Source organism: Haliotis rubra, unplaced genomic scaffold (genome assembly GCF_003918875.1).
Source record: "Haliotis rubra isolate DU_JTF1 unplaced genomic scaffold, ASM391887v1 Scf322, whole genome shotgun sequence".
NCBI lineage: Eukaryota > Metazoa > Mollusca > Gastropoda > Lepetellida > Haliotidae > Haliotis > Haliotis rubra.
The window spans coordinates 307,181-324,178 of record NW_025766994.1 but is presented as its reverse complement, the minus strand read 5'-3'; the positions used below and the strand labels follow the sequence as shown (position 1 = coordinate 324,178).

Here is a 16,998-nt window from a genome sequence, read left to right as displayed (position 1 = left end):
GCTATGCATGGGGTGGTGTTTTGGGTAATCGCTGGTATCGTATAAGTGTATATTGTTTTTCATATCCTCGTACACGTCCTCGGTTTGAATTTCCATGAGTAATGAATCCGTATCCGTGTACAACACCTCACACCCTTCACCGTATTGTTTCTTGTTCTCGTTATAGTAGAAGTCATACATGAGATGTTTGGATAGGTCTAGAATGCTCATACCAACATAAACCCGGTCGATTAAGTATAATGGGCTCTTTTCATATGTATTGCTGCCAAGTCATCATCGAATATAATACTTCTATTGTATGCCGGCTGGATATCAATTTCCTGAGTTTGTTTTCCTCACTCGACCGGACTAGCTTCACGTTAACGCGTTTTCGTGAAATTCTCCATCGTTTTGCCAAATACAGAGTTGTTCATGAGTTTGTAAAGGTTTTTTCTCCGAAGTCGCTGGTGGCTATCTTACGTAAATTCGTGTTCATTCTGATGTATGGTTTCATCCACTGGCTTTGATTGAATTTTAGTACCCTGTGTATTTTTAGTCAGCTTCATACCCAGCGACAGATATAGTTGTAAATTGCGATAGTGAATGATGTACTTGGTTTTATTCATCAAGTTAGGTACGAGTTTTCAACGTTTACCACCCGTCCTGTAGGACCCAGCAAATTTCGTTGGTAGTCAGACATCCATTCCATATTCACCTCCAAACGCTCTGGAGCCAGGGGATAACTGTTGTGTGAGGTGTGTAAACGCTCCGGATATTCTAAATCCACTTCGAGTATATACCCTTGTTCGAATCGGTCGCGATGCTCATAACATCATCGATCTCAGATGTCCACTCATCGAAACCACAGGTAGGTAGATACTGGCTCATGGCCCAGCCGTACAGGTTGTTTGCATCTAGATAGAGTAGATAGTTTGTAAGTTTTTTAGGGTTGTAGCCTTTCACATACTCGTTGTTAGCTTTGGCGTAACATTTTGATACCACAGAAATACCACCGCGTAACCCTTTCTCTATAAATAGATGCATATCGTAATCAGTGAATAATTCTAATTTCACACCGGTTTTCTTCAGTAGGGCATCCCACGAGAGCCCAGGACTTGAATAATACCATGCCGGGTCCAACCCTTATTGCTTCGAACACGTTTTTCTGAATATCTCGAATGCATCAGCCAGCAATAACACGTCTGTTTTCAAATACAAATCGTGGTAATCACCTAAATTCTGACAACCCAGTTTTTCCCATACTTTTTTCGCGTGTTCGTAATCGTCTTGTGTGATAGACGCGTCGGCCGACAGCTTGCTATAGAAGCTGTCAATGGGAGGTAACTGTGTCTCATTAAACTTAGACCAGTCATCCATGTCTTCATACGGGTAGATACCCTTACGTAGCAGCAAAGCTCGAGTTTCCTCTTCGGTGTAACGATTAGTTACAGCTAAGTCGTTCGGGTTACTAGCCTTGACCAAGCTGTCTAGAGACGACAACAGAAACTGAACACTATCTATTTTTACCTACAGCATGCTCAGTAGGCGTGAATTGTAATTCTATAGGTTTTTGTTCTTTCAGTAATTCAATGAGCTCAGATTTCCTCATATGAGAATAACCTCGCATTCCACGTTCACGAGCTTGCTTTGTTAGTTCTTTCACAGTAAGTGTTTTTTTATGCTTCAAACCTAATAAATCTAGTAATTCATGTTTTCTCATACGAGAATAACCTCGAAGTCCACGGTCTCGTGCTTGCTTTTTCAATACATGTACTGTAAACATATCATAAAGTGACAAACACAGTGTTGATATTATATGTGAAAACAATTCTCTAAACAGACAAACATCCTTCATGTTAAACATAAGATGTAATGTAATAGATATAGTATTGTGTAATCTAGCCCGTAACATACACCTTTCCTACATCGAGGGACTTGATACCCTTTGCTTCATGAAATGTGACACTCTCGTGGTTAGAAAAAGACATAAACACAGTCTTCCTCTGGAAAACTATTTTACAGGTAGATAAAAGTTATAGGTTTACAAATTAATAGGATACTTATTGATTCCATGCCCCGTACCCCATAGTCTTCCTCTTTCGAGTAAGACTATAGCTACTTTTTACAGGTGAGGTGAAAGGTAGTTATGTTATGGAATAGATACTTATTGATTGCTTGCCTTATATAGGATGACCCCATACACAATAGTCTTACTCTTTCGAAAAGACTATGGATACTTTTTACAGGGGAGATAAAAAGTAGTTGTGTTATGGGTTTATGGTCCCGTACCACATAGTCTTTCGAATAAGACTATGGTTACTTTTTTACAGGGGAGATGAAAAGTAGTTGTGTTATGATTTTAAAAATAATATGAGTTAGGAAGAGATCCTTATCGATTCCTTGCCTTATATAGGCTGGTCCCGTACCCCCATTGTTTATATTACTGACGTCAGCATGCAGAGAATTGCCATGCAGGAAAATGATCAATCAATCAACAAATATTCCCGAAAATACAAGGATGGCAAATTCTGTTTTTAATCAGCAGGTGATATTTTGTCATGTAATATTTGATTGTATGTGAAGGGATTTGATTTGATTAGAGCACAAAGTACCAGAAAAAAATATAGAGAGAGATAAGATAAGATAAACTGTATTGTCCCACAAGGGACATTTGTCTTGCATTCAAAGAGCCAATACAAGCTTATAACAACAAATAATTTAAAGTATATATATCCGATTGAATGGCCAGATGTTTCTTCTTAACTTTTGATTCATACTGAAAAGGTAGAGGTTCGAAATTGAAGCCGCAAATTTTGCTGGATATGTTTGAACAATTTTGTCAAGTTTGTTTTTCTGTGTAAGAGGAAGATTGTCATACCAGGCATGAAAGCAGAAAGTTAAAATAATATTAATGGATGTTTGGTATAGTAATTTTAAGATATTAGTTTCGTATAGTAATTTTAAGATATTAGTGCCTACATTAAATGATCGCAATTTTCGCAGAAAGAAAAACCTCAGTTGTGCTTTTCCTATGTACACGATGTGAATTTGATTTCCATGAAGGTTTACTATCAATGATAGATACCCAGATATTTATACTCTGCTACTGTTTCTACTTCCTGTCCATCCATACAAACAGGTTCCAATGTGTTTTGTTTTTTAGCTTCGGAAGTCAATTATCATTTCCTTTGTTTTATTTATGTTCAGGGAGAGGAAATTGTCTTTGCATCATGAAGTAAACGCATCAATAATTTTCCTATACTCTAACACTCCGATTGACGAATAAAACCAACCAAAGCGGCATCATAAGCAAATTTGTTTGTCTATCTATCTATCTATCTATCTATCTGTCTGTGTGTCTGTGTGTCTGTGTGTCTGTGTGTCTGTGTGTGTGTCTGTCTGTCTGTCTGTCTGTCTGTCTGTCTGTCTGTCTATAATATAACGACTACTCACTTTCTGAGTAGTTTGGCCTATATTAACCTTTATGAATACATTATGAATATATAGAGAGTGATGACACAACTTTATGGATGATCAACTTCTTTATTTCAACAGTGGCGACGTTTCGGTAAGAACCTATACCATCTCTAATACCGACCGATGACAGGGACACACACAATGGGGGATGCACCCCAGCAGACCGCAGAACAGACAGTGATGAAGACACGTCATCAGACGTTGAACATATGGAACCTGTAGGTATTGCCAGGGGCTGCCCACAAGGAGCAAGTGAAGGAGCCGGCATGGAGGGTGCAGAAAACAGGGATGTTGATGAAGAGAGTGGCGGATCTAGTGATGGCACAGACGAGGAAGAAGGGGATGGGATACAAGACATGTCACAACTTGGTGCAGGTGCTGTAGCGGTCAAATTCCAGACTGTTCGTCAACAGTCATATCAGCTTGTAGGTAAAGGTATGTGTGTCTTAAGGAAATAATTATAGCAAGTGATACTTTCTTGATGCAACGACAGTCACACCTAAATGAATGTTATAGTGAAGTATGGTAGACTGTATTTACCTCTCCATTATAATCACCAAGTTCTCACAACATTGTATTATGCTGGCGATGAATCCCATTGAACCTGAACTGAGTGTCGTGCACCAATGTTGCTGTACACATTTTACACACTTTTCACTATAAACTTACTGACAGTTATCCCTGCTATGTTGTACATATCTTTGTAGCAACATTCTGAGAGGTAATATTCCAACTGACATTGGCTGAGAGAGGTTCAAGATTTGAGTGTTTAGACGTGCTAGGTTTGAATTGTAAGAAGGGTTCACCAATGTTAACAGAAATTGTATAAACAATCCATGAATACGCATTTGATAAAGATAATTGTATTGTGTCAGCGGTAGATTGTGTCAAAAGTAAACCGCTGTGTCCTGTGAACCATTGTTCTTTTACCCACTGTAAGCCGTTATGTTATTTCGTACAATTCAGGTGAGTTATAGACATCCGTGGCTCTATTTAGTTGGCCATTTAGGTTTTGAAAGCCCTGTGGTAACAGGAAATACAGTCAGAAATATGAACAGCCATGAATATGAATACCCATATGAGGAACAAGTTTATAAACGCTCCACTAGGTTTAGCCAAGCAAAACGAAACAATGAATATTTGATGAAATTATACAAACAATTGGTTACCTGTTACTCTACTGTGGTGTGTTGTGAGTAGTGGTGAAAACCAGATTGCCTGACTGAATGTTACAATCATGATTCCCCTGCTGTGACAAACTTAAACTATGTAGTGTGTGCATTATGCCATTTTAACAATGTCAGTATTCATATGTCATTGTTCGTGTTATGTTATTGGACTGTTTGTTTCGTAGATACGAAGTCACTAGTACAACACATTGTGGGATGTTGTCAGCCAGCACAGGGAGAAATAACATCAGCACCACAGCAACAACAACAACTCGAACCAGGATCAGGTGGTGATGGTGATGGTGATGGTGATGGTAATGGAAGAGCAGATCAACACCTGTCCACAAGTACAACTTGTGTAGTTCCGAAAACAAGTCCACAGGTCCTGGGAACATCAGCCCTGACACCACCGTCAACATCGTCTCGTCTGCACCAAATACCAGGATCTCTTGTATCACAGATACAGTCCTCTGGGTTGCTTGAAGTACCAATAACTGGGGACTCTACTGGAGGTGGGTGGGTTTACCCGATATTGTTGACCTCTTTAAGATAAACTATCAACTTATCTCACCAACCATTAGAATCCTACTTCTCACCAGATAAGATCAGATCACTAACATTTACCAATACCTCACGTTTTGTCTATTCCCAGTATCTCCTACCTTTTAGGTATAGCATATCTCTAGCTTTGAAGCTGTGGTATCAATGTCGCCAGTGTTTGGCAGAGTGTCCATAAACATACACAGCCTCCATGGAAGCTTGTTTGACCTCAGCACAAGTCTTTGTCAAGCTGTGTTCAGTGATATCGAAGCAATTTATGAACAAACGTAACTTGGCAGTCGCCTTTCAAAAATATATGTTGAAGTTATCTCTGTTTTCAGAATCAGTAGTGATATTGGAGTAAAAAAATGGAATATATCTGTGAAACCTTCAGTCATATGGCTTCTGTTACAACAGTTTTGTACCTGTGAAGGTCCGGGTTACAATATTGGCCTTCAGTAACCCATGCTTGTCGTAAGAGGCGACCAACGGGATCGGGTGGTCAGGCTCACTGACTTGGTTGACACCTGTCATCGGTTCCCAATTGTGCAGATCATTGCTCATGCTGTTGATCACTGGATTGTCTGGTCCAGACTCGATTATTAACAGACCGCCGCCATATAGCTGGAATATTGCTGAGTGCGGCGTAAAACTAAACTCACTCACTCACTCACTACAGCAGTTTCGAGACGTGACAGTAAATATGTGAATGTCAAATTTCATGCAAAGTGCTTTACTTAGGGTTATTCTTAAATAATTTAACTTTTCAAATAATTTTTATCTAATGCAATCTTTTTTACTGCAGTTACGTTTTTCCGTTAGTATATTGAACCTTCACTTATATGACTTCTGTTGCAGTCAAACAGTGCAACTTTTTCAAACTAGTGTTTTTGTCTGCAGATGTTATAACCTGTTTTCAGAATCACTAGTAGAAACTAAGTTCAAATATGGAACATATCTATGTAAGCTTCAGTCATGTGGTATCTGTTACAGTCACGCAGTACAACCTTATACAAGTACGGCAGGACTTTGGTGATGTGACACTGAAGGGGGGCAAGAATCTGAACATTGGCGGAACTCAGAATGTCGGTACAGCTCCGACCAACAAAGAGGAAGAAGAGAAACCACTGACTGCAACACAGAAGATCAGGAGTGAGTTATTTGACAAACTTGTTTTCACAATAATTGTCCATATGGTGGCAATGTACAAACCAGACTGATATAATCGATGTACACACCTGTAAAGGAAGTACAGTAATGGATAATAAATTATGGTAAAGTCCATTCAATAGATTTAACTCGGAAGATCCGTGTTAGAACCGGTCTTCAGCAGCCCGTGCTTGTCTCACCGTGAAGATCCGTGTTAGAACCGGTCTTCAGCAACCCATGCTTGTCTTAAATGGCGACTAGTGAGACGGCCAGGTTCGCCAACTAGGTTGATGAATGTCATGGCCTCCCACTATTTTAGATGAATGCTTCTGATATCAGTCATAGGGTTGTTCTGCTAAGTCACGCACGCACGCACTCACTCACTCACTTATATAGTATATAATTGTGATACTCCTAAGTATACTTTCTTATCTTAAATGCATCTCATATATTCACCTGAACAGTTTCACATCAAACTCCACAGTAAAAGAGTTATTTCAGTTGGCCCTTTAGAATGAAAGTGTGCAAACTGGATTAACACTTGCCAGTGTAAAAAGAAGTATGTTGTTTAAAATATATTCAGTTACTAAAACGGGCAGAAAATGTTTTACTCCTCAACATTATTCAGAAAACATCAACCTGATCAAACGATAGCCTGTCTGTGGAAGTGTGTAGGAAACATTATCTGGTTCAGTTCATCCTCATCGTTTCACATGTTAGTGACAAGATTACTAGATTCAAAGGTCAACAGTTCTGAATAAGACAAATGTCGAAAGGATTGGTAATGATCAAAAGTCAATAAGAACAGCGCACCTGGCATATGCAAATTTGTCACAGCACAAGAGGGGGTACAGAAGCAGCATGTTTACAATGTCTGTAGCGAGTGTGTCCACCTTGTGCATTGATGCAGGGCTTGTACCATTGCCTCACTTAGATCACTAAACGTCCATAAGAGTCATTCCGAGAAAGGTGTTGCCTGGACGATTCGTATGGCGCTGTGAAAGTCGCTCCATTTCATCCCAGGCGTGTTCAGTGGGGAAACAATTAGTGGATCTTGCTGGACAACATTTTAACACTGTTCTGATTAGGACACTGCTAGACAACTCGAGTAGCATGGTTAACTGGTCATCAGGCTGTTCACCTTGCACGGAGGCCGTAGGCACGTTATTCTCATTAAACTGTTATCACAGATGCTCTTCTATTGCTGGGTATCGGTACAAACAAAAATGGTTGCGGGGGCAGTCTACATCTTGATTGTTTTGCTGAAAATATCGCCATAATATAGGAAATGGTGTTTCGTTGAATCGACAAGCAACGTTACGCTGCTCTATCTATTACTCTCCATCTGTCACTGTCCCAGAGGCATGACTTTGTTGATATTCTTAATTTGATGGGTGATCCGAGTGATTATTGGCCACGTCTTGTTACTGGCATTGCCTAGCACAACATCGGATTTGTGTTTATTCTTTACGCAATCTTTAGGTCTTCTGCGATTTCAACAGATGACCGAAATTTGGGTAATGTCTTTTTTAAGAGCCTTAACACAATTTCAGTAACTTTTGTATAGGGCAGTGGGGTAGCCTAGTGGTTAGAACGTATGCTTGTCCTGCCGAAGACACGGGTTCGATTCCCTTTTCTGAAGTAAGATGTTTAAATCTTAAGTTTGTTAACTGTTGCAAATATTTCATTCATAATTGTTTTAAATCTGCCTTGTGTCCACAGAGAGGACGGCATCCAGAATACAGTCATGGACAAAAGACATGGTGGAGACAGACGCCCTCAAGCAAGTGATAAAAAAGCTGGACAGAGGAGCGACATGGGTGACAATTAAAGGAAGACCAGGAGAGGGGAAGTCCACAACAGCCTACATGGCTCTCAAAAACCTTAACAATCAGGGGAGACAAGTATACCAAGTTGAGTCACCAGAAGAATACAGCGAGGTCATGATGGCCTGTAAGAACCCTGTAATTATGTTAGATGACATATTCGGTGATCTGGAATTCGATGCAGCTGAGTGGGCGAAGTGGAGACCACGTCTACGACCTATGGTGGATGTTAAACATCCTGACACATATGCAGAAAAAGATGTTTTGGGCATTTCTACTAAAAGTGAGAAGGTTTCACAGATGACCAAAGTTGATCAAACAGAGGTGAAACGAGAAACTATCATTATCCTCGTAGGTCGTGACTATGTGCTGAAATCCTCATTGGCAGACTTGGGAAGGATGGCAGATTACATTTCCAGTCCCCAATATGTGGTGGAAGTTTCCTCACAGAGAGCCTCTTATGAGCGAAGGAAGATATTGCGTGTTCATGCTGAAGCAAAAAACATAGACATCGAAGAGTCAACTGAGTCTCTGATATGTAAGGCAGACTGTCCACACGGCTTCCCCCATGTCTGTAAAATGTTTGTCGCAGCATATGAAAAGGATTGGACTCACCGTGAAATGCAAATGTTTTTTCAAGCGCCACTGGATTTCCTCAACAAAACTTTGAATAAACATTTGACAGATAAAATAAAGCGCTCACTGTTCATGGCTATAATTAAAAGAGATGGAAAGATTAGTGGACAAGAAATGGAGGAGGATGATAACTTCGGTTATGAATACATAGCAGCTGCTGATAATATGGTTGGATCTTACCTCAAGAAGGAAGATGACACCTACGTGTTTGATCATCCGTCTATATATGACAGTGTTTCCTTTATTCTCAGTACAAAACAACCAAAGTTTGTCATTGAAAATTGTAGTTTGTCCTTTATAAATCAGCGACTTCGTCTTACACCCTCCAGTAAAGAGACAAAAGAGAAAAACGTTGCTGGTGAGACAGATCTTGTTGCAAACGTCTCATGGACTTATGCTAAACTTTTGGCCAGAAGATTTGCAAGTGAAATGCAACGGAGCAATTTGTCGCATGTTTTATCACACCAGTCACTTTGTTATTCAGACTTTGTCGACTTGCTAATGGACTGCCTGAAGACCCAGTTTCACATGAGTGCATCTGATATTGTGAAACTAACTGATAACTCATCAAACGAGTCATTTTGTGAATTACTTTCCAGCAACAAGTCACATCATCTCATCAAATATATGATGGAGGCAGAAAATATCTCATTCACCCAGAGTGAAGGAAGGGACATTTTACTGGGTGTGTGCACGAATGCTGCATGCGGTATACTGAAATACATCAGTGGACGTATGAAACTTGAGGTAAATGCTACATACGGTTGGAGGGAAAACACGCCTCTTATGTTGGCAGCAGAAACCAGGGACAGTGAGTTTGTCAATCAGATTTTGTCTCTACACCCCGACCTAAATGCAAGAGACATTCTAGGCCAAACTGTTTTTAATTATCTTTGTGAAAATGGCCATACATCAGCTGTGAAGCATGCGATTAACATGGGAGTGGAAGTTAATCAGTATCGTGGACCATTCCTGAGCCCCAGTGTGTACACTGTCATACGGAATGGTCACTTAGATGTTGTGGAACTGTTGGTTAACAGAGGATGTTACATAGATAACCAGGACGGTCTTAAATATGCTGCATTGAGCCTGAACGCGAACATGGTACGTTATTTTTTAGACAGAGGAGCAGTGGTTGACAGCAGTGCTGTGTGCAGAACCTGTGAGGTCGGGAACAGACATATAGTTGAGATACTGTTTGAGAAGGGTGCTACTGTTGATATGATGTCACCTGATGGAAGAGCTCCTCTTTCCAGTGCATGTGAAGGAAACCCAGCAGTTGTCTCTTATTTGCTGACGAAAGGAGCAATTGTCAACCAAGCTTCAAATGTTACAGGTAACACACCACTTCATACAGCAGCAGGACGGATATCTACAGCGTGTGTTGATGTGTTACTGAAGGCTGGAGCTGATGTTCATGTACAGAATAATAAAGGTACCACACCACTTCATAACGCAGCACAGTTGGGATCTACAGAGTGTGTTGATGTGTTACTAAAGGCTGGAGCTGTTGTTTATGTACAGAATAATAAAGGTAACACACCACTCCATAAAGCAGCAGGACGGATATTTACAGCGTGTGTTGATGTGTTACTGAACGCTGGAGCTGATGTTCAAGTACAGAATAATACAGGTGACACACCACTTCATACAGCAACAGAGTGGGGATCTACAAAGTGTGTTGACGTGTTAGTAAAGGCTGGAGCTGATGTTAAAATACAGAATAATACAGGTAACACACCACTTCATAGAGCAGCAGCAGCAAAGTGGGAATCAACAGCGTGTGTTGATGTGTTACTGAAGGCTGGATCTGATGTAAATGTACAGAACAATACAGGTGACACACCACTTCATACAGCAGCAGGACGGGGATCTACAGAGTGTGTTGAAGTTTTAGTGAAGGCTGGAGCTGATGTTAATGTGCAGAATAATACAGGTGACACACCACTTCATACAGCAGCAGGACGGGGATTTACAAAGTGTGTTGATGTGTTAGTAAAGGCTGGAGCAGATGTTAATGTACACAACAATACAGGTAACACACCACTTCATAAAGCCACAGGACGGGGATATACAAAATCTGTTGATGTGTTACTGAAGGCTGGAGCTGATGCTAATGTACTGAATAATACAGGTGACACACCACTTCATACAACAACAGCATCAACGTGGGGATCTACAGAGTGTGTTGATGTGTTGGTGAAGGCTGGAGCTGATGTTAATGTACAGAACAATACAGGTGACACACCACTTCATACATTAGCAGGACGGGGATTTACAAAGTGTGTTGATGTGTTATTGAAGGCGGGAGCTGATGTTAATGTTCAGAATAATACAGGTGACACACCACTTCATACAACAGCACGACGGGGATCTACAAAGTGTGTTGATGTGTTGGTGAAGGTTGGAGCTGATGTTAATGTACAGAACAATACAGGTGACACACCACTTCATACATTAGCAGGACGGGGATTTACAAAGTGTGTTGATGTGTTATTGAAGGCGGGAGCTGATGTTAATGTTCAGAATAATACAGGTGACACACCACTTCATACAACAGTAGCAGCAAAATGGGGATCTACAAAGTGTGTAGATGTGTTACTAAAGGCTGGAGCTGATGTTGACGTACAGAATAAGGCAGGTGACACACCACTTCATACAGCAGCAACGGCAAAATCGGGATCTACAGAGCTTGTTGCTGTGTTACTGAAGGCTGGACCTGTTGTTAATGTACAGAACAATACAGGTGACACACCACTTCATACATTAGCGGGACGGGGATCTACAAAGTGTGTTGATGTGTTACTGAAGTCTGGAGCTGATGTTAATGTACAGAATAATAGAGGTGACACACCACTTCATACAACAGCAGCAGCAAAATGGGGATCTACAAAGTGTATTGATGTGTTCCTCGAGAATAGAGCTTATGTTACTGTACAGAATAATACAGGTGACACACCAATTCATAACGCAGCAGCTGTGTGGGGACCTCCATGGTGTGTTGATGTGTTGGTGGAGGCTGGAGCTGATGTTAATGTACAGAATAATGCAGGTGACACACCACTTCATACAACAGCAGGACGGGGATTTACAAAGTGTGTCGATGTGTTCGTGAAGGCTGGATCTGATGTTAATGTACAGAACAATACAGGTGACACACCACTTCATACAGCAGCAGGAATGGGATCTAGAAAATGTGTTGATGTGTTACTGAAGTCTGGAGCTGATGTTAATGTACAGAATAATACAGGTGACACACCACTTCATACAACAGCAGCAGCAAAATGGGGATCTACAAAGTGTGTTGATGTGTTACTGAAGGCTGGAGCTGACGTTCATGTACAGAACAATACAGGTGACACTCCACTTCATGGGGCAGCAGCAGCAAAATCGGGATCTACAGAGCGTGTTGATGTGTTACTAAAGGCTGGAGCTGATGTTAATGCACAGAACAATACAGGTGACACACCACTTCATAAAAGCAGCAGCAGTGTGGGGACCTACAGTGTTTGTTCATGTGTTACTGAAGGCTGGAGCTGATGTTAATGTACAGAATAATAGAGGTGACACACCACTTCATACAGCAGCAGGACGGGGACCTACAGTGTGTGTTGATGTGTTGATGAAGGCTGGAGCTGATATTAATGTACAGAATAATACAGGTGACACACCATACATACAACAGCAGTAGCAAAGTGGGAATCTACAGATCATGTTGATGTGTTACTGAAGGCTGGAGTTGATGTTAATGTACAGAATCATACAGGTGACACACCACTCCATACAACAGCAGGACGGGGATTTACAAAGTGTGTTGATGTGTTGGTGAAGGCTGGAGCTGATGTTAATGTGCAGAATAATACAGGTGACACTCCACTTCATACAACAATAGCAGCAAAATCGGGATCTACAGAGCGTGTTGATGTGTTACTAAAGGCGGGAGCTGATGTTAATGCACAGAACAATACAGGTGACACACCACTTCATAAAGCAGCAGCAGTGTGGGGACCTACAGTGTTTGTTCATGTGTTACTGAAGGCTGGAGCTGATGTTAATGTACAGAATAATAGAGGTGACACACCACTTCATACAGCAGCAGGACGGGGACCTACAGTGTGTGTTGATGTGTTGATGAAGGCTGGAGCTGATATTAATGTACAGAATAATACAGGTGACACACCATACATACAACAGCAGTAGCAAAGTGGGAATCTACAGATCATGTTGATGTGTTACTGAAGGCTGGAGTTGATGTTAATGTACAGAATCATACAGGTGACACACCACTCCATACAACAGCAGGACGGGGATTTACAAAGTATGTTGATGTGTTGGTGAAGGCTGGAGCTGATGTTAATGTGCAGAATAATACAGGTGACACACCACTTCATACAACAATAGCAGCAAAATGGGGATCTACAAAGTGTGTAGATGTGTTACTAAAGGCTGGAGCTGATGTTGAGGTACAGAATAAGGCAGGTGACACACCACTTCATAAAGCAGCAACGGCAATATCGGGATCTACAGAGTGTGTTAATGTGTTACTGAAGACTGGACCTGATGTTAATGTACAGAACAATTCAGGTAACACACCACTTCATACATTAGCAGGACGGGGATCTACAAAGTGTGTTGATGTGTTACTGAAGTCTGGAGCTGATGTTAATGTACAGAATAATACAGGTGACACACCACTTCATACAACAGCAGCAGCAAAGTGGGGAACTACAAAGTGTGTTGATGTGTTCCTGGAGGCTAGAGCTGATGTTAATGTACAGAATAATACAGGTGACACACCACTTCATAACGCAGCAACAGTGTGGGGACCTCCATGATGTGTTGATGTGTTGGTGAAGGCTGGAGCTGATGGTAATGTACAGAATAATACAGGTGACACACCACATCATACAACAGCAGCAGCAAAATGGTTATCTACAAAGTGTGTTGATGTGTTACTGAAGGGTGGAGCTGATATTCATGTACAGCATAAGTCAGGTGACACACCACTTCAAGGGGCAGCAGCAGCAATATCGGGATCTACAGAGCGTGTTGATGTGTTACTAAAGGCTGGAGCTGATGTTAATGCACAGAAAAATACAGGTGACACACCACTTCATAAAAGCAGCAGCAGTGTGGGGACCTAACGTGTTTGTTCATGTGTTACTGAAGGCTGGAGCTAATGTTAATGTGCAGAATAATAGCGGTGACACACCACTTCATACAGCAGCAGGACGGGGACCTACGGTGTACTTGATAGAGCAGCAGCAGCAATATCGGGATCTACATAGTATGTTAATGTGTAATTGAAGGATGTAGCTATTGTTAATGTACACAATAATACAGGTGAGACACCACTTCAGAGAGCAGCAGTAGCAAAGTGGGAATCTACAGAGTATGTTGACGTATTAGGAAAGGCTGAAACTGATGTTAATGTACAGAATAATACAGGTGACACACCGCTTCATAGGAGAGCAGGGCGGGGATCTGCATAGTATGTGGATTTGTTACTGAAGGCTGGAGTTGATGTTAAAGTACAGAACAATACAGGTGACACACCACTTCATAAGGCAGCAGGACGGTGATCTACAGAGTGTGGTCATTTGTTACTGTAGGCTGGACCTGATGTAAATGTACTGAATAGCACAGGTGGCACACCGCTTCATAGGGCAGCAGAACGGGGATCTACAGAGTATGTTGATGTATTCCTGAAGGTTGGAGCTGATGTTAATGTACAGAATAATACAGGTGACACACCACTTCATAGGGCAGCAGGACGGGGATCTACAAAGTGTGTTGATGTGTTACTGAAGGCTGGAGCTGATGTTAATGTACAGAATAATACAGGTGACACACCACTTCATAGGGCAGCAAAGTTGGAATCTACAGAGTATGTTGATGTGTTACTGAAGGCTGGATCTAATGTAAATGTACTGAATAATACAAGTGGTACACCACTTCATAGGACAACAGGACGAGGATGTACAGAGTATGTTGATGTGTTACTGAAGGTTTGAGCTGATGTTAATTTACAAAACAATACAGGTGACACACCGCTTCATACAGCAGCAGTAGCAAGGTGGAAATCTACAGAGTATGTTGATGGGTTACTGAAGGTTGGAGCTGATGTTAATGTACAAAATAATACAGGTGACACACCACTTCATAGAGCAGCAGCAGCAGCAAAGTTGGTATCTACAGAGTGTGTTGATGTGTTACTGAAGGCTGGCGCTGATGTTATAGTACAGAAAATACTGGTGACACACCACTTCATAACGCAGCAAAATGGGGATCTACAGAATGTGTTCATCTGTTACTGAAGGCTGGCGTTGATGTTAATGTACAGAAAATACAGGAGAAACACCACTTCATATGGCAGTATAATGGGGATCTACCGAGTGTGTTGATGTGTTACTGAAGGCTGGAACTGATGTTAGTGTACTGAATAATAAAGGTGAAACACCACTTCATAACGCAGCAACAGTGTGGGGACCTCCATGGTGTGTTGATGTGTTGGTGAAGGCTGGAGCTGATGTTAATGTACAGAATAATACAGGTGACACACCACTTTATAGAGCAGCAATAGCAATGTGTGAAAATACAGAGTATGTTGATGTGTTACTGAAGGCTGGATCTGATGTTAATGTACAGAACAATACAGGTGACACACCACTTTATAAAGCAGCAGTAGCAATGTGTGAATCTACAGAGTATGTACATGTATTACTGAAGGCTGGATATGATGCTAATTTACAGGACAATACAGGTGACACACCACTTCGTAGGGCAGCAGGACGGGGATCTACAGAGTGTGTTGATGTGTTACTGAAGGCTGGAACTGATCTTAATGTACAGAACAATACCGGTGACACACCCCTTCATAGGTCAGCAAAGTGGGGATCTACAGAGTGTGTAGATGTGTTACTGAAGGTTGGAGCTGATGTTAATGTACAGAATAATACAGGGGATACATCACATCATGCAGCAGCATCAGTAGTATAAACAATGGGGGTACGGGACCAGCCAATTTAAGGCAAGGAATCAATAAGTACCTATTCCTAACTCATATTAGTTTATAAATCCATAACGCAACTACTTTTTATCTCCCCTGTAAAAAGTATCCATAGTCTTACTCGAAATATTAAGACCATGGCTACTTTTCAGGTCGATAAAAAGTATGGGGTCAGTATGGGGTCACCATATATAGGGCAAGCAATCTTCCTCAATTTGTAAACCCATAAGATCACATCAATTTAAAATATTGACTTCAGCAAAACAATTTAACGTGTATCTTCTATGATGTCTTTGGTTTTTGTAATAAATGCTTTTTTGGCTTGTTATATCCCTTGGCTTATGTATTTTTTTCCCGTTCTCGCTGATAGCAGAACTGTTTTGATGAAGCTTTAATCAAATCTCTTCTTTCATTTTTTTATATTTTTCGAGTTCACATAGGATCAGACGAAACTCTTCCTCTGATATTTTTTTATCATTGAGTGTGGTGGAATTAAGGTCTTCTATAGTGTTTAACTTTGCTTCAGCAAGAATTCTAATTTCATCGTGTTTCTTAGCTTTATGATTCAATTTGCGAGATACCAATTTAAACACTGACCCAGCTATTCCTGTCACTACAGCTGTTATTTCAAGGCCTAATACCACTGGTGCGGCTACGATGGTGGTCAACAATCCAACTCCTACTGCTCCTAATCCCATGTTAGTTGTCATAAGGGTGGTATCAGCCCCATCCAAGTAGTTTAAAGCTCTATTTTTTGTGTAGCGATGCCCAAATATCACGGTCTTGTTCTAGCTGACGTTTTGTTTCACATATCTGTTTAAGTCGAACCCCTTCTCCACTTCCCTTTATATTTTCTTCATCATCAAAGAGTGGGTATAGCCCCATTTTGTGTGTTTATAATTTATTTTATAAATCATTTTTTAATCATATATCATTTAATTTTTGATTAATATATTTGAGGCTTATAAGGTTTAGATTATTGCACAGGTAAATGGGTGAGACATTAATAGGTATATTTTCATCTAAAATACGAACCCCATCTAGGCTTATTAATGGTTTATAACCTTGTCTTGTTATGATTCGGCAGCGTTTATTCTCATGTCTTCTAAACCAAATTATTCTCAGGCCGTCTAAAAGTATTCTTGGACTGGGCGTCTCTGCGAGATATACGTCTATAACTAGCGAGGTGTGTGATTTTATACCATAATTTGAA

The 16,998-nt window shown here is 40.8% G+C and overlaps 1 protein-coding gene and 1 long non-coding RNA gene across 3 annotated transcripts; both read left to right on the top strand.

Moving 5' to 3' along the window:
* Positions 1 to 3,578: 3,578 nt before the first annotated feature.
* Positions 3,579 to 15,920, top strand: LOC124283815. Its single transcript, XM_046719839.1, has 10 exons — positions 3,579 to 3,891; positions 4,811 to 5,137; positions 6,159 to 6,317; positions 8,037 to 10,211; positions 10,509 to 10,579; positions 12,713 to 12,777; positions 14,139 to 14,224; positions 14,522 to 14,620; positions 14,819 to 14,889; positions 15,506 to 15,920. The coding sequence occupies exons 1-10, from the start codon at positions 3,666 to 3,668 to the stop codon at positions 15,773 to 15,775; spliced, it is 3,549 nt and encodes a 1,182-aa protein (XP_046575795.1). The 5' UTR covers positions 3,579 to 3,665; the 3' UTR covers positions 15,776 to 15,920.
* Positions 13,434 to 13,868, top strand: LOC124283818. 2 transcript variants are annotated; one of them, XR_006900410.1, is made up of 2 exons: positions 13,434 to 13,459; positions 13,772 to 13,868. It is a non-coding gene; the product is annotated as an uncharacterized LOC124283818 (long non-coding RNA). The 2 variants fall into 2 exon arrangements; XR_006900411.1 differs by lacking the exon at positions 13,434 to 13,459 and adding an exon at positions 13,716 to 13,738.
* Positions 15,921 to 16,998: the final 1,078 nt, after the last annotated feature.